The sequence below is a fragment of the Mytilus edulis genome, chromosome 7 (genome assembly GCF_963676685.1).
Source record: "Mytilus edulis chromosome 7, xbMytEdul2.2, whole genome shotgun sequence".
Taxonomy (NCBI): Eukaryota; Metazoa; Mollusca; class Bivalvia; order Mytilida; family Mytilidae; genus Mytilus; species Mytilus edulis.
In genome coordinates, this window is record NC_092350.1 from 78,985,212 (window position 1) to 79,004,610 (window position 19,399).

The window sequence follows — 19,399 nt, forward strand, 5'->3', positions numbered from 1 at the left end:
CAAAAAAGGCATAAAGAAAAGGCACATAAACAAAAACGAAAGACAAGAATACAAAAATTTACCCTAGCAAAATAACACAATGACGGGAAGTACCGAGCAACTTCAAATGAATAATACAAAAATAGACTAAACAGTAAAGGTGATAATTTACAAAGACAAATAAAAGAATACTATAACACGTTATTAATATAATGAACAACGTCAGTACCTTGTATCCATACGTCATGTATTATTTGTAAAGTTGACATGGAATATCTATCAATTAGGTCTTGGTATCTTCCGATGAAATGTTTTAAAATAATTACGAGACGTTCTTTGACATACCCCAGGTTTATCAACTTTCTACTCCGACACTGGTGACGTTTTACGAAGTATGAGTAGCTGCTGCAAGCTCTTGAATACCGAATGAGTTGGGAAATGTACATATAAGATACTTTTTAGTTCACATATTTGCTCCAAAACTGGCTATCAACGGATATGTTGAGTGGTTACTGGAACCTATTGATGGGTATGGACAATAGTAGACTTTGTAAAAGGTGTACTCATGGAACTACGACCTATGGACGAACAATTGGTCATCTAGTGTAAGAACAATAATGTCTTTAATTGGTACGGATGATAAGTCTCAACAAATGCTAAAATGTGATGTTAATTGTGTCAAAAACAATTTATGGATATATGTGCAACAAAATGACATACACACTTATCTTACTTTTCAAAACTGCGTGTATATAGAACCTTTAAATCTACATATTCAACAGAAACATATATAAACTCAATTTAAAACGAAGAGAAAGATCGGTACTGGGCCAGTTTAGATGTGGCATTCTTCCGCTAAGATTGGAAGCAGGACGTTTTGTTTGATATCCAGAATACCAACAAATTTGCAGAATGTGCGACTCTGGACATGTCGAAAATGAACTACACTTTCTGGTTGAATGCCAATCTTACAATGGACTACGTAATCAATTATTCTCTGGACTTAGTGAAACCGTATTGAATTTGAATAACAGTGAAAAAATAAATGTATCATTGTCTTAATATCCTCGAAAAACAGCTCGATACTTAGAACAGTCATTAACAAAACACAGACAACATTTATGTTTGTGTAATTAACATGTATATAAAATTCCTAAAGTCAATCTGAATTAATACTATAGTATCTATTTAAAGTGACTACTAGGTCCATTGGTCCGGGTGTAACTTAATTGATTTTTTTCAATATTGTACATATTTTGTATACACTATAATAAACATATTTGTATATTCCATATGCAGGTGAAGTTGGTGTACTGCTACTAAGGTGGGGATAGGGTATTGATAATTCAAAAATTAAAATCGCCTCGTTAGTCACAGATTCTGTTACTGAGATGATCGCTTGTTTCAGATTTGAGGTATAGATAAAATAAATGAGACAGAGGAAGCCGTGTTTGTTGTTTCTGTCATTTCTAGTGCTGGAGGCTATAATAAAGAAACCCAATCAGATTAGTTTGGACTGTTAATGAACAGAACATAATCAATATCTGAATGTGAAATCTTCTTTGATCTTCTTTTTTATGACAAAATAAGAATAAGTCGGCAAGTAGAGACGCACTGTTAGTTCCCATAGGAATGTCGACAACTTGTTGAAAAGGTCTACATCCAAATTCGACAAATATGTCATCAATAGGAAAATATAGCATATTCGTGACTTATTTCTGTGTGTAGTAGAGGCATTAGCATACGGATTAATTCCAAATTGTGACATGAAAAAGATGAAGTAAATGATAATTCATTTGAAATTTTTATTGACAATATTTTACAAAATACATGTTTTCAGCAATTTAATAACAACAAACATTATCAGACAATATAACAATTGATATATTAATGCAAAATGTTTCTTTTCAGTAAATAACAAATTTAGAACTTATAATTGTCATTCCCATTAATGTACAAATCAGACTTATCTTTATATTATTTGATTAAGAAATAATGCATGCATGCCGCAGATTTGTAGGAAGTTTTCAAATGGCCTGGATAGGTTTGATGTAATTTCATCCCGATCGTAGGGATAACACAGAAAAAATATGACAGTCCAGGCCAGAACAAAATGCCAACAAATTCATAGCTTGTTTGAATTATTTAGCTTCTAATGGGACAAGTACGGCAATTTAAAAGACAGAAGCGAAGGTTAGTGTGCAGTATATGTAGTAGTTCTATTTAAGCCCTGCAAGATGGAGGTAAAAACGACCAACAACTGTTTAACTTGAACGAATTATGCCTCCAGGAAAACGTGTTTAAAACTTATAATTGTTAACCTAATTTAATCATTTAAATACTTTTTTTCTATTAACTTCTAGTTACCATGAAATCCATACTCGACACGACGTTATGTTACCCGGTAAAATCCATTAATGAGCGATTAATATTATGCATCAAAAATGAAAGAACATATACCCGAAATTTCAGTTTAAATGAGATAGTCTCCGAATTCGAATACACAGAAGTTACGGAATAACCTTCAAATTGAGAGGCTTCTTTGATATGATGTCATCTACGACGGCGTTGATCGCCAATACTAATCTTTAAAATTCTCAAATTATCAGAGATGTCTTATATGTTTCTGTATTTATCGAATGAATTTTTCCAACATGCTCGTATGTTTTAATTCTTGTTGTTATGCATTAATATAAGAATAACAGTTTTGTATGTTTTTCAATTACATTCAGCGAAATTGACATGAAATTCAAGATTAACGTTGGATAGACGTTAACAGGTATCAATATGTACATCTTTGACTCCGCGCAAAATAAAATAAAAACGCCTATCGAAAATTGTATCCCTTTCTAGTTTACAAATCGATAGCATCACGTCATATTAGAACGAAAAACAACAGTTGTAGGTTATATATATCACACTAAGAAAAAGATGGTGGAAATATTTAAAACAAAATACAATATAGAACATTAGCTTTGCAATGTTTGATGCAAAAACAATATGTATGTTGAACATCAAATGACATTTTTATTGTAATATGTGTTTATCGTGTTTACTGTGTAGAGCATTTTGAAATATTTACATTAGTTGGAGTGTAAACCAACCTTGATTTTAAAAGAAGTATAAATTGCAAGAACGAAAGTATGAATAATGTCGACACAGGCGATGATTCGACAGTCACGGGATGTGAACAACGTAAGACATACGTTTAACGTTCAAACAAAAGGAAAAATGCATTATTACAAAAAAAATGTTACAATAACAAAACAATTAAAGAACAATAACAATAACAAACATTATTTATATACAACCAACTTAATGTTAAAATGTGTTATACAGTTATATTGATAGCACCATTTAATTACTTTATACATTTTACTTTCAACAAAAGCACTGACTATACCATACGTCTTAGTAGGTGTTGAATGTGAAGTTATTCAATTTATTATTTTATATTGATTAAAATAAAATTGAGAATGGAAATGGGGAATATGTCAAAGAGACAACACCCCGTCTAAAGAGCAGAAATATGTTTTGTTCTGGAAAATTGTTGCCAATGGATTTAACACGTCGGAATTTTTTGTGTTACAAAATTTAAACCCAGCATTCTAGAATAACGATTTACAGTAAAAGTAAATCAGAATTTCAAACATTTTTGGTAAACCAGTAATTCTTGTCTTGAAACATTAGCAGAATAAAAAAATATCTAAGGCACAGACCATTTTCCTATACAAGATTTTTGGGGTTTGCCTGAAGAGAATGCAGCCGTCCAAATAAATGGATAAAAATGAACAAACAATTGATTGAATGCTTAAATCATATTTGTTGACAATAAGATTTACGATTCATTATTTCGCATTTCATGAAGTATTGCAGGGATGACTGTAAATTTCATGAAAAACTAACATTGTTAGAACATATACCTGTATTTATTTTAGGTAGCATATATCTCACTACTAACTATACTGTTAACATCTGTACAAACCCTTTTCACCATTTTCTCAAGATAATTTGAGACAGTTAATAGCACAGTTCGATTTACATGATCATAAATTAGATGATATTTATTTACAATTGAAAACAAAAAATATAATATACAAGTTATCACAGTTATCTCCATGGTGGATTTTTATGTTTTCCCGCAAATGATGTGCTGTCATGGATTTTTATTGGCTGACAGCGAATTGTCTCTGAAAATAAATTAAGAAATCTTAAAAAAAGGATAAATAATCATTTTTGCAGTGTGGCGTTAAATTGTAAAGTATGTTTGAATTACCTTCAATTGATGGGCAAAGTAACGATGGCTTCGTTTACCGTTTATAGTCATTGCATTGATACTATTTAAATCCCTTTTTTTCTTACAAAGCGCAGATTCTCCTGATCAACTCTTTTTTTGCGCCCACTGAATGTTTTTTTTTTGACAATCTGTTTTCACTCTGAACATGCATTTGATATTTGAGGTTGCGTAAACCCATTGACAATCAATCTATCTAACACGATTTAGAGATTTAGAGTTAAAGACATTATGGAAACAACTAAATCTCACCGATAAACGACAGCTTGTACATTCTCAATTGGGAACGGTGCAATTCTTGATTGCTATAATTTTATTGTGGTTTACCATTATACAAAACAAAACAATGAAAATTAATGAGTTAGCAACACGAACCCCACCAAGAACCAGGGGTCATTTCTGGTGCTCTTGAATGGTAGTCAAACGCTACACATGTGGCAGAAGTCATTTGTACATGTAAGTACAAACCCGGTGATAAGTCGATTTCCTTTTTTTTCTCATTGCCCCTCAACTTTGTCCTTAATAATCTTTTTTTATGATTTTTGATTCGAGCGTCACACATTAATCTTTAATTTGTAGACGAAACTTGCGTCTAGCCTTGTATAACGACGTATTCAGTAGGTCACATTCGAGAAAAAAGAACATGACTATGGTTACGACAATAGGAATATACACATCGTCATCTATGAAACAGGGTTTCCATCACTGCGTATATGCCGGTCCCAAAATAAATACACCTTGAAGGAAATAATATTTACCTAATCATTTTATTTCTCCTATTTTCTTTAGTTTTATTTCTCTTTGACTTGTTTTTTCTATTTTTTCTACACCGTTTCCCTTTCTTCCTACGACATTTCTGGTTTCGTTTACTTCTTGCTATTTTCTTTTCCCAATTCTGAAAGACAATTGATATTAACTAACCATCGTACAGTCATGCAAGTATGCTAATTAAGGCGGAAATTTCAGAAATTGTGATAGCTGTTAATTTAAATAAAGCCATCACTTAAATGATAAATTATCAGTTAATAATAACTGCATATTTTAGAAAAGTCTAACATTCAAACTCTTCCTGGTAAAGTTTAAGTAAGACGCTCTGGGTTAATTTGTTAAACGGTCCCCTTTAGGTAGTTCGTCTGTCGTTTTCGTATGGCATATATTTATGTTGCTTTCCCCAATTTTGAGAATTGTTTGTTGATGGCAATTTTTTGTTTATTTCTAAATAATTTAATTTCGGATGTAACGCGTCTTCTGATTGGCTGACGTTGTTTTGTTTATCAGCTCATAGACATAATTTTGTCATGTGACCGTGAAGTCATCAACGTTTTTTCATGATTTGACTTGTTTAAAATGGAATTAGAATGAAATTCAAAACAGTGTAGCTGTGGCCATTGATTGACACATTAAAATCATCCATTGACTGGAACAATTTACGTGAACGTTTGTCTGTAACGACCACTGTTCACGACGTACCTACGATAGACATTTAAACTGTGGGGTCACCAAAGGTTTCTTAACGCCTTTAATTATAAAATAATTCGAAAAATTAATCATGAATAACCTTTGTGTTTTGATTTATATAATTGATATAAATCAAAATATCGTGTTATTTCTGATTAATTTTTCGAATTACTTTATTTAGGTGTTGAGAACCTTTGGTGACCCCATAGTTTAAGTGTCTTTAAAAAGTACATAGTGAGCATTGGTCGTTACATACAAACGTTCACCTAAATTGTCCAAGTCAATGGATGATTTTAATGTGTCAATCAATGGCCACAGCTACACTGTTTTCAATTTCATTCTAAGAATTCAAATATAAGAAATTACTGTATGCCATGTCGTCACGAGTTTCAAAAGATTTAAAATAATTCTATTTAAGGAATGACTGTAATATTTTTTCTGTAGGCTATGAAGAAATAACATAAAAAACGTGGTGCACACTGAATAACCCGCGTAGCGGGTTATATAAAGTGTGCACCGCAATTTTTTATGTTATTTCGAAACTCGTGACGATTGGTATATCGTGAAAATCACCGGTCTATTGTTGGAGACCACAAGAGGTCTTTCAATTATTTTATCATTGGGTTGCTCATTAGCCATTTCCTGTGTTTCATATATATAAAAAAAAACATGAACAATAACTTCTCTCTAATCAGCAATCGAGGAAAAACATAAAATACATCTTTGGTGATCCCAAAGTGTTTATTTCATAAACCACTGCATTTTCCAATAAAGTTTAATTGACTATTTTGAACTTTAAACGTGTTTTCTGCAGCAAGTGCATTCCACAGATAAAAATAAACACTGTCTGTTGTAAAAAGACGCAGTAGAAGTGTCAGTATTTGTATCGAGACGGTTTTCACGATCAGACAGAAATGTACTGCTATTTTAGAAATTTCGTCAAATTCAATATAGAAACAGGTTGCCATGCATGTTAACTACAATTAGTAAATTACCAATTGTAATAACAAATATTTTTCAAAATAGATAAACGACAAGAATAACAGAATTAAACAAACATTAGCAGCCCATTACCACTGTTTAATGGGCGGCCAACACATAATAACGTCACGTGTAAACTAAAAAGTTATTTGGGTAAATTAAGTAGAAGGAGAGGTTAAATAACATTTTGATTTATTTCTTCCTGAAAAACATGGAAACATCACTGTATAAATATCATGCTTCCGAAGGTCTTAATTAACATTCACCAGGAACGATCAAAGCCGATTATTTTAAAGCCACACCAGCACACTAAAAAGTATGACAATAATGTATGTTGTAAATAATACGTTTTTATTGCTTTTGAATATAAAAAATAATGGTTAAGTAAAACACCATTTTTGGATACTTCTGTGGGTCATAAAACCAACCTCATACTGCGAAGATATCAAAACCATCGAGAGGTTTGACAAACGAGGTTCTTACACACCCTATAGTCAGCTGTATAAGGTCCCGAAGCGACAAATTAAAAATCTTTCAAAAGAGAACACTAAATAACCAACGAAAATGAAATATGATATACAGGAACAAACAAAACCCACTGAATTAAAGCCTTCTGACTTAATTGGGACTAGCACATACGGGTTAAGCTAGTTTGAAGGTGCCAACCCTCACCTTACCTGGGACAGTGGTGTACGTAACAGTAAAACATAAGAATAAACTATAAAAATCAGTTGAAGGAGTTCATTTGATAATTTCATGAAACTTAAAATTCGACAGAAAAACGTCATTTGGTCTTTTGAAATAAAAATTTGGTTGAAAGTTGTCTCATTGGCAATCATACTACACCTTCTATGAATGAGTTAAGATTTCCAAGCATCATATCTTCTAGGGTATACAGTGCACTTCAACAATTATATTTATAAACAGAAAACTGGTCAAAGCTCTAAATAAAACATGCTAGAAAAAGGATGGGTTACTTAAATACGTATTGTTTGTCTAACCTTTATCCGTCGATCTAATTTGTTTTTCCACTTGACGGATAAACAACTGTCTAAAAACAAAAGTCTTTGTGTTGATAAATCTTCATATCCAACAATTAGATACTCCTTTCTCTTCGTCAGTTCCGGACAAACACACGTGGAATTTGTCCATAATTCTATACTACTTCCTTCCTGTATGTGTACTCTTGTACTCCGGTAAACTTTTACGACAGTTACTCTGGTAACCGTATTAATGGTATTGGCAATGGCTTGCCCTTTTACGACTCCTCTTATTGCTGAAAAAACAAATACAGTTTGTATAGAAAAAAATAGACGATGTAAAATACAATTTTAATGACATTCTTTGACGTTTACTTCGTTTCCAGAACTGTTCTTGTTATGTTGTTAACATATGCTGATAACTTTTTCATAACATCAAATAGGGGCATGGGTGGCCGAGTGGTCTAAGTAGTTTCTACTGTAATCAATAGCCAGTCAACACTGAGGTTGTGAGTTCGAACCCCTCTCGTGCAGGTGCACGCAACTCTTAATTGACTAGGACTGTCAGTTTTTCCTATCGAAGGTTGGTGGTTTTCTCCGGGCACTCCGGTTTCCTTCACCAATAAAAAACTTGCCGCCACCAAATAGCCTGAATGCGGTGCTTAAAAGTGGCGTTAAAACAACAAAAACCAATCAATCATAACTTCCACAAGAGAAGCGACAGATACCAAAGGAATACCCAAACTTATAAGTCGAATACCTGCTGAAAAATATATACATATAATATGTGAAGAATGCGATGCAACTGAAACAGCAGCAGATAAATGGCGCAAACAGGAAAGTGTGATAGTTATAACATTCATCAAACACAACTTTGGTTTAAGTTTCGTGTTTTTCACTTAGTTTTGATATTGTTTCCCTACTTGTGAAGGTGATGTCTTTACAAGGATTCATTTTATAAGTCGATTTTAATTCATATACAATTCATATATCTATTGTAAAAATAGAACGGAAAGGTGTCCGGTTTCTATTTTTTTTTTAGAAACACTGATGTTTGTAGATGTATAGTTTTTAGTATATTAAACGCATTTGACTTACATAAATTATGATATGCTTTAGTCGTCATTTGGACAGGTGTAACAGTTTAACATTTCTCAAGGAAAAAACACCTGCATTCCCCCCGACACCATCATGATTTGTCAAGCAAAAGGAAGACAGCGATATCCCGACTTATTTAAATGTTCATTCTAACACAAAACCGATCTACTTAAGACGTTTAAAGCATGCGTGCTGATTTGAATTTAAATTTGTAAAAAAAAGTTAATCTTTTTAGTTCGATAATTTGTAAATATAAGTAGGAACTTAACGTTGCTGTTTAAATCTAATCAAAAGAAAAGGCGCAAGTACTTTTTGTTAAAATCATATTTACCTAATTTATATGACTTTTAATCTTAAGTGAAAAAATATTTGTTCTGCTGAGGACTTTTTATATTTACTTTAAAAGAAAAGTAGATCGAAAAGATGAAACACAATCATTTTAAATATTATCTATGCGAAATTTCTTTTCAAAAATATGTTCTCAAAATTCCTTGAACATGCGTTTGAAATATAATTATAAAGACTAATTTTTTATTATGTAAAACTGTTGAAATTGCCATCTGTCCATTATATTCATATATTTCGTTTAAAACGAATTTTAAAAATTGTAATCGAGTCGTTTTTGGTTGAGCATATAATCAGTGTTTTGACAATAGAATCCGTGGCAGTGATATTGTTTTTTTTCCCAAACTACCTCTACCCTTTTTTATTGGGAAAATATGCGTCATTTTCATCAAATTGGGAAATTTAAAATAAACTAAGAATTTGACTGAAACTACAATATACAACCCCATTTTCAAGAGTCAAACCCTGCTTTAAAATAAGACCCCATTTTGTCAGTGATGATACATAAATAGACCCTCAAATGTGCACATATAGTCATTTTGGATAAGAAAATTTTTTGAATGAGTGTTTTTCGGTTTGTATTCATGCACAATTAATACTGAGACTGCACTGTTTGGGAAAGCCATTTTTTTTCAAATTGGGATTCTTCTCCAGGGGAACAGCCTTTATTCTCCACTAATTTAAGGCAAACAATATCACTGCGTGGTGACTCTGGCTTTACACGATTTATGGTACTACATTTGTAAGATATGTTGTTGTTTCAGGACACTAACCTTCCGATATGTATGGCCCTCGATGGTTAAAGAATTGAATCCTCGGCTCGTTTCAGTGTGTAATATGTCCATCATGTTACAACGAAGTTCGAAAACAATATGAATCAAAATTAAAAAAAAAAAAGTCAGGACGACAATTTAGGTAAAAAAAAGTCAGGATAAACTAAAACAAAAAAAGCAGGACCGAACAGAGTGAAAAATAAAAAGGCAGGACAGAGACTACAGCTAAAAAAAATGCAGGACAAAATTTTTCATCCTAGCCCCCCCCCCCTAAAAATCAAATGGTAGCTCCCTAATACGAAACAAATATTTCCCTTAGTTGAAATTAAATCAAGTTAACTAAAATCGTAACAGAAGTCCAATTTGATAAAACTTCACAGTCATTCTATCTACCAAAAAATCGCAATCGAAATCACTCTAGCTATTTTGAACTTTGTACAGTGCAATCTATAATATCTAATTGAAATCTGATTAATCTAATGAAATAGTATTGTGTATTGAAAGAATTGGTCATCTGAGGGTAGATTTTAACTGCTCCAAGATCAAAGAAAAATTATCGAATTTCATCTTGTCGCCAAATTTACGAAAACAATTCGGAATTGTTCAAATATTGATCAGAACTAAGTGAGGACTAGATGAACTCGAGATGTAAATGTACAAAACGAGAATGAAAGCTACAAACATAAAAGAATAAATACTGAACGTAGATAGAATTTTACGGATAAATTAATAACATATTCACCAGATTTATATCAAAATGGGTGATTAAAGAATTATATAAACATCAAAGGATTGTTTTAATTGGGAAATGGCGTGATCCCAAAATAGTTTCATTTCTACAAAACAGGCTTTTCCTTTGGTGCTTTGTGCATGTATGAAGTCTATATTGACCGATACATACGGATTTGATAAAAAAAATGAAATTAACGAGTTATTTACGAAGTACTTAAACTATAAAAAGTAATGTAGAAAACTCATTACATTGGAGTTCGAGTAGTTATTTAGTACCAAATGTTATAAAATTGAAAACGAAAATGGGCAATGTGTCAAAGAGATAACAACCCGACCATAGAGCAGACAACAGCCGAAGGCCACCAATGGGTCTCCAATGCAGCGAGAAACCCCCGCACCCGGAGGCGTGCTTCAGCTGCATGGCCCTTAAGCAAATTAAAGTATATACTTGTTTAGTGATAATGAACGTTATATATACTTAACTTCGATATATATATATATATACAAGAAACTAAAATTCTTTGAATTGATAAAATAACCAGCTTGGTGAAAAGCAGAACATCAGGCATGACAATCAGAAAAATTATTACCTTAACTCTCATCATGTAGTTGTACAAGGTATACATTTACAAATGAAAATAATACGGTTTTCACGGATTTGGCTATACTTTTTGGACCTTTTGGATTATAGCTCTTCATCTTTTATATGAGCTTTGGATTTCAAATATTTTGGCCACGAGCATCACTGAAGAGACATGTATTGTCGAAATGCGCATCTGGTGCAAGAAAATTAGTACCGTCAATTTTATTATAGCATACTTACAAAAATGATATTTTCCTTTTCTATATGCCTTTCGTTTAAGCTTTGATTTTCTGTTACACCTGCAATCTGATAACAAATAATGCAAATTTAAAAACAAAATAGACAATTTCCTGTGGAGAAGGTAAATGCTTAAAACATCTTCCTTAAATAGTGTTAATACTGATATCAAACGTTTTGTATTGACAGACATGTTCTTATGGTACATTTGTAAAAATACTAAAGCAAATATATAAATAAGTAATTCGATCAGAAACTATATACAAAAAATATCATGGCCGTTTTATCGTTCATTATAAAAACCTGGGATTTGGAATGATTAAAAATGAGACAACTATCTACCAGATTTAAAATCAATGACTTTCCAAATATGACCAAAACTGTGACGAAACAGAGCAAATATAGCATGCATCTAGGATCGTGGGCGCATTTGATAGAGTAATTAAAGTCTGTCAGAAAAAAGTTCCGATCCATTTAAGGGATTGATCATAATGTCTTACCCAGACGCTAACTGTAGTCGGGTTGCTGACTCATTGACATACACACCACACCTTTTTTTTTTTTTATTTGAGAAGCAACTTGTTCTTTATTTGAAGCTGGACGTTTTAAAAATGCTAAGGCTAATTACCCATTTTTATTCTTAAAACAAGCGTACGTAACATTATAAATTTTACAACGTACGGAAGTGGTCAAAGTACTATAATAGAAAATGTGTACAAAGTAGACACCGGTTTCACCAAATATGCTTAATTAATTAATTATACAACTAAATATTTATTAACCCAGTTTTTATTCTTTTGATATGATCATAAAGAACGCACAACATTACGAAAGTTCAAAATGGCAAGCTCTATCATGGATGTTTTGTAAGTTAATAAGTATATGTCACACAGAGACGTATTATTGTCAAAAGAAAATGACAGAAATAAAACCTCGTTACTGTCATATGAAAGGGATTTTGTAGACAAGAACATAAATAAATAATTATCATACACAAACTATGCATATGAATTAACTGTTTCAACAAAGATTTCCCCTTATCTTATCCGTAATCATGAGATAAAAGGAAGAGAAGATAAACTCAAAATTAAATATCGTTTACAAATAACGATGAAAGGTTTAGTTCGCGTAATAATACGCCATAAGGTGTTAATAGCTAGGTACAAATTATATTTCGTTTGACACATGCCCTGATGGCCATTTACAAGCGTAACTTAATGTACCGTCATCAGCGGGTCAATTTAGTTTAATAAGAGGGGACCAAAGTTAACTATAGGAGGGAAGGTTTACAAAAATATTAATGTCGCCATTCTGTACTTGCTATAGAATAGTTCAATAATAGATATTGAAGATAACGAGGACAATGATAAGGTACTGTGTAAAGGAACTAATTATTAAACACTTGTAAGATCATACTAATTTATTAGATATGACTATTTCCTGGTCTATATTAATTAGCACGATATGTGAAGAAAATTCATTCATTCATTCATGAAGTGTTTTATTTAAATACCATATTCCGACCTTATTGATTTTAAAACAAAGGCTAAAAAATTTGAGTTGCATAACATATTACAATTGAATGTAACTTGAACTGTGTATGCACTGAGAGTACAGACCGAGAAATGGTCGAGTGAAAACTGAAATAGTTGATGGGGATTCGTATGCCAACCAATAAGACGGTTGATTGGCGTAAAGTTTACCGTTCTTTCAGTTCTCAAAGAACAGCAATCAATAAGGTTCGTGTGCGTTTATCACTTTCCGTACATCGAAAGGTTGATTGTGATTTAAGTAGGTGCCATTTATGCTATATAGTAACTAACAGAAATAAGTAAAGATATACCTTCATAATAACTTTCTTTTGATAAATCAAAGTCTGTAATTTTGTTGTTTGGTCCTCGACTGTCCAGTTTTGACTTATCTTCTGCAATGGAATTAAAAACATTTTAATACTGAACACAGTTTAAAAAGAGTTCATGGCATGTAAACTCCATAGTTCTGAAACATCCATTAGTTTGCGGTAATAAAACCAAACATACGCTGAAAGATTCGTATAAGAGAAATTCAGCAGTTAAATCTTTAAAACAACAAAAGTAAAGTGGAACTCACATGTAATATATACCATGCATTTATTTTATTAATACAGTTTTATATTGAGTCGGTTGACGCTCGTTTCGTCTACAAAAGACTCATCAGTGACGCTCGAATCCACAAAAGTTAAAAAGGCCAAATAAAGTACGAAGTTGAAGAGCATTGAGTACCAAAGTTCCTAAAAGTTTTGCCAAATACGGCTAAGGTAATCTATCCCTGAGCTGGAACTATTACACTAACTTTAGTGTAATAGTACACTAACTTTAGTGTAATAGTACACTAACTTTAGTGTAATAGTCCCAGTCCTGAGGTAGAAAAGCCTTAGTATTTCAAAAATTCAAAAGTTTTGTAAACAGTTAATTTATAAATATGACCATATCAATGATAATGAACAAAGGAGCACAAAGTCTAAATAAACAGACCAGTAAAAGCTAGCCTCAGAAAAGGAAAGTTCACAATACGAAATTTTAATCATTACAGTTGTTGTACAATTTGCATGGGTTCTCTGATTCACCGGTAAATGTTAGAAATAAATTGTGTAGATGCAATGCTCACTTATGTTCTATGTTAATATAATGATCTAAAGCACTTAACAGTTCGTCAAACCAAGGCAAATTTGTAACGATGTTCATGGGGAGCTAAACTCACTGTCATTACCCTTGACAAAAACACCATACAAAAGTTTCAAAAATTAAAGAGAGTTTTCGTTCGTAACACGACAGGTGTGCTTTTCAAAGGCTTCATGTCCATTTTTCAGTTACTAAAATTTCAGATTTAATTAAGTTTTTATTCAGTAAGTTTTTATCACTTCTTACTTTAAATACAGTTTATTAAGTAGAGATGAAGAAAAACTTCAAAGGATCCCGCTATCTCCTATTTTGACAAAAATAACCCCCTACACTTCTTTCTAAATAAAATTTGTCGTCTCAATTTTAAATGTAATTTCCTTTAACTTCAAATATATCCCACATCAATTATTCATATCTTATATAGTCAGGTCAACGATGTAAAATGAAAATTTAAGAAAATCGACACGTGAATTAGACAATTTGTCATCTCAAATACTTGATGACATTTCGTACCTTCATATCAAAAGAGATGAGGGTCTCTGTCATCTTCACGCAACATAGATATTTTTGTTTGTTTCGTATGATTGGCGTGAAAAGCAACGTTTGAACTGAACTTTACAGTGAAGATGACAAAGACATTTACGTATAAACATTGTCAGTATGTAAATATTTGCAATTTGAAGCGTCAAATGATTTCGACTGATCTTAATCCAATTGATGTTTATAAAAGTAAAGCGCGTGTTAGGTCTTAGCTTACTACATCAATCAGAAACACACATCCTGTTTGATGTCCAATACACAAGCCATTTTAACCTGAAGTACATTTATTTCGTGTAAATTCAACACTTGAGGACAGAATTAACAAGTTCAAACATTAATTTAATTTAGATTGTATGATGAAACGGAACATTGTATAAGTTAATTCAGTTACTATGCGATATATTATTTTGCAGTTTATTATTATTTCAAATATAGAAAAATATCGATAAAGACAATACGACATCGGTTAATAAATATAGTTAATGGCATGTATACTTCTTATCAAGTTGTCTTTTGAATTACTTCTTATCAAGTTTGTCTTGTGAATTACTTCTTATCAAGTTGTCTTTTGAATTATTTATCTTTTTTATGTGTTAACTTATTGGCGTTGAGCGTAGCAAATGGTTTACCTGCTTGCGAGGTATAATTGTTTTGCATATTTTGCACGTCTAAGTCATATATCAGCATTTTATATGAATTGAGGAGTGAAAACTTTTATCATGACTTGAAGTAAATTGTAAGATCAAACGAGACAATTCTGGCAAAGTTGACCTTACATGGGGTCGGCTATTCTAATATACCCCTTTTTGATCATACCGCTCTTCTCGTCACATGGTTCAAGTACTTATACTTCCTTGGCTTTAAATTTGGGTTTGAGCATTCCCGATGAAGGTAAATCCAGTAATGCGTTCCCGAGTTCGGTCGCACAAAATTTATAAAGTATAATTTTCATTTTCAACTGCAACCAGCAGTCATGAAATATCTTACAGAACCGAACATTCTTACAATATTCACTTCGATTGTATCTGGCTTTGACTGTTCGTTTAAATATTGCATTGGTTAACATTAAAAAGCCATCAAATATTAATTAAAGCTCTAGATTAATTTTACGCAATTCACGTTTTTTTTTTAAATACATCACACATTTACTTGTCTGTTTTATAGACTTCTAACTCCAGTTTGACATGTGCACATTCACAATAGACAAACGCCCTGCTTTTCATGTGTGGTCTTTACTGTCGGAAGACGTTTTGGTAATTATGGAAATATTTTGCAAAACGATTAAAAACTATCCTAAATACAAGTATTGCAATTGTAAAAAACTTCACCCTCAAATATTGTATGTTCTCAGCAATAGCCTTGAGCCTTATCAACAAAACAGTTAACACATCAATGCTTAGCATCCTTTTTTTTTGTGTGCTTTTTTATCTTTATTTTTGTCATCCGTGAGAGGTTGGCTGCGTATAGTGGCAACCGTTTTTATTTTTTTCCAGTTGTTCATAAATCATATTTTAACTATATAAAGGGAAAGGACATGTTCATTTTTTATTTATTTCCCTATCACGCTCATATTTTTTTAAAGGGGTTGAAGAAAGGGCGACCACATCTTCGCTAGCCAAGGGTTACGATCCATTCCCGTTCTCTTCACGTTACGATCCACTCCCGTTCTCTTCTTCTGAAGAGAACGGGAATAGAAGAAGAGAATGGGAATGGATTGTAACCCTTGGCTAGCGAAGATGGGGCGACCAAGGCACCGCCAAATTAGTTCAAGCATGACTTAAAGAAAGAGATTAACAGATAAAAAAACAATACACAAAAAAATACGATTGAGCTACACGAACTCCTTGCAATTAACTCAGTTTCTCACGAAGGAATAGAAGAATAAACCTTCACCCAGAACCTTAATATACGCTAACTTATAGGTTCTATCATCACAATATCATATCTCAAATTATCAAAATATTAATTATCATATCCAAATTACTTGTTTCGCAAAATTTTAGTTCTTTCAATAACAAATATATACACGTAACACAATCAAAAACTTGATAAAAAAAATGTAGAGCAATATGAAAGTTAGACGATGTGGTGTTATCGGCAATGAGGCAATTTCCATCAGAGACCAAATAACGTAAAAGTTGGCAACTATATAGGTCACCGTACGACCTTCAACAATGAGCAAATTATATATATATATATTATCCTTCAGGAACAAATAATATTCATTTTAGTTTCGGTTGTCTTTCTATGAAGTATAATATGTAAATAGTGTAAACAAATGTATTTACATCTTTAATATTGAAATAAACGTCAATAACAAAGTGCATTACTGACAGAAATTTAACTTTTCTCTGGAAATAAAAAAAAAACAACCTTATAAACGAAAATCTTTTTGTAAATGGTTTTGACATCTCCATGCATAAGTGTTGATGAATTGTTTGATTTAAGGAACAAGTGACCAATCTGTTCTAGTATTTATCTAGCAATGCAAAGGTTTATGTCATACGCAATTTTGCAGTTTTAGCATTTTTCATGAAATAAATATTGCAGCTTATCATTTTAAACTATGCTAATAATATGAGAGAGTTCTTTTTAAATGTGGTTAAACAAGTCAAACAAAGCTTTATGAAACTGGTCTTAACCTAACTTAAACAAGGGCAAAAATTATAGTTTTATTATACGTCTATCTCTGATTTTATGTCTGAAAATTTGATTTTCGTGATGAAACAAAAATAATTTGCATAAATTTCAATCATATTCCGACCAAATTATTAATTTATGTGAGCTGAATGTCATAAAATTGACAAAGTAGTTTCCACGTTTCCTTAACCAATACGAAATAAATAATTTGCAGTTGTTTTGATCTTGTTTATAGCATTGTAGGGTTTTCGTGATCTTCAAATCCGGGGGTTAGGTTTTACGGAAAGTGCAAGTGAAAGAGGGATAAGAACAGGAGAAATGCTTCAAATTTGCATTTACAAATGCTGAATTAAAATTTTGAGAACGGGAAATGTTTTAAACTACGATAAACGAGAACATTTTTTAAATGTTGAATTTAAATTCTGAGATAAAATAATACTAACTGTTTCCTAAAGAAGGAACAATAGCTGCAGGTCTGACACAGACTCCTCTATCATATCTTGGCAGCGACGAACAGTCTAAATATTCCGGCCATGAAATATTATGTTCATTCAATATATGTTCACATCCAGCGCGTGCTTCTTCGCAAACACTTCGACATGGCGGGATAGGTTCTGACTGAAAGTTTACTGTACATATAGGTGCATACATTGCACAAAGATAAAACAACAAAACGTCACTACATTTTTGATCCACTAGTTCTGTGAACTGTTCAATTTGTAACTTTGCATTCTCTTGTGAACTGTGATGTAGAAGATTTGGCATCCGTGTCATGTTGTATTTCATATGTTGGCACATTGGTATCTGTATTGGTTCACAGATGTCTTTCCGTCTATTGTTATAGTGGTTCATAATACCAAACGACAAATCAAAAACTGTAATCATTATCAGCGTATATCTCTCCATTATTTATAAATTGTCGTCAAGTATTCACGATATTTGGTCACATTAATTCATTGATAATAAAATTATTATTATTATTTCTCTTCAGTTGGTTATCGGAAAAAGCTACTTTCTTGGTTCAGCTTATTTATACATTCTTTAAAGAAGAAAAAAACCACGTGCACTTGTTTTCATTCATAAAATTGAGTGGTGATTTTCAGGTGAATTTATAAATCATCATAACGTTATAATCCATTTAATACTTAATCATTTGACAAAGTCAAATCCATTCATAAAAATCTCACAGACGACAAGGCTGTTAATTCCCGCCCAGCAAACAGTCATCAACGTCGGATGAAAAGGTATTAATTAAATTACAAATCAAAAGTGATAATTCCAATCAGTAAATTTAAAATTTAAATCGTGTCTGTAAACTTTGACAAATTAAATTAAATCCTATGTACTCGTCACTCATAAAGAATTATGTTATTAGAGAGGCGTTTCTGGCGTATTCTCAAACCACGCCTTCGTAATTTTTATGAATTACTAAAGTTTACGAACAAAATTACCTTACTTTCCACTTGAAATATTAAAGTTAATATAAGCAAATATTTGAATTAAACAAATTCAACAAACAAAATACATAAATCAAAGAAAAAATATCGGATTTCTATTTGTTTGCATTGTACACGCTCATCTGAACTATTTGTGATATATTACCCTTTAATACACCAACTGACCCCTGGACTAAAGAAAAAATAGCAGTAAGATTGACAAACATCACTACAATACAAAGGAGTGATTAAAATTCCTTCAAATTTTCCATTTACATTTTTGGGCTTGTCATAAAAAAAATGTTTTGATTGTTTCAAACCACGAGTTTTTATAATATAAATGAATTTATAATTTAACTAATTAATTTCGTTTTTCGATTACATTTACAAAGACGAAAAAAATCGAATAAAAAGCAGTTAAATGCACATTAAAGATAGTTTATTATGATTTGTTAAATGCATTTTGGACCACAAGATAAAAAAATAATCACGCGAAAAATGTTAAACAGTTCATTTTGCAGTCGGTGCTCTCAAATTAACTTCTAATACTTTTTATAATGTAATATTTCAGTGCGAAAACATATATGGGTTTTCAGTACAAATTGTTGGAAAATAATTAAACAAAAGATAAAAATGGTATCTTCTTTGTCCAAATCTAGCTTT

At 31.8% G+C, this 19,399-nt stretch overlaps 1 protein-coding gene across 1 annotated transcript; it reads right to left on the reverse strand.

The window, feature by feature from the left end:
- Positions 1–1,770: 1,770 nt before the first annotated feature.
- LOC139482283 (secreted frizzled-related protein 3-like) lies at positions 1,771–18,887 on the reverse strand. Its single transcript, XM_071266079.1, has 6 exons — positions 17,744–18,887; positions 13,304–13,384; positions 11,464–11,529; positions 7,714–7,988; positions 5,032–5,168; positions 1,771–4,169 (listed from the first exon to the last, which is right to left on the reverse strand). The coding sequence occupies exons 1-6, from the start codon at positions 18,204–18,206 to the stop codon at positions 4,136–4,138; spliced, it is 1,056 nt and encodes a 351-aa protein (XP_071122180.1). The 5' UTR covers positions 18,207–18,887; the 3' UTR covers positions 1,771–4,135.
- Positions 18,888–19,399: the final 512 nt, after the last annotated feature.

Bases quoted from the DNA above. Each gene is read 5' to 3' on its own strand.
- LOC139482283 (XM_071266079.1), bottom strand. From the start codon at position 18,206: ATGGAGAGATATACGCTGATAATGATTACAGTTTTTGATTTGTCGTTT. The intron at 11,530-13,303 runs GTATATCTTTAC...ATTTGTTATCAG, and splicing joins AAAAGAAAGTTATTATGAAG to ATTGCAGGTGTAACAGAAAA. The intron at 5,169-7,713 runs GTTAGACAAACA...ATTGTCTTTCAG, and splicing joins AATTAGATCGACGGATAAAG to AATTGGGAAAAGAAAATAGC.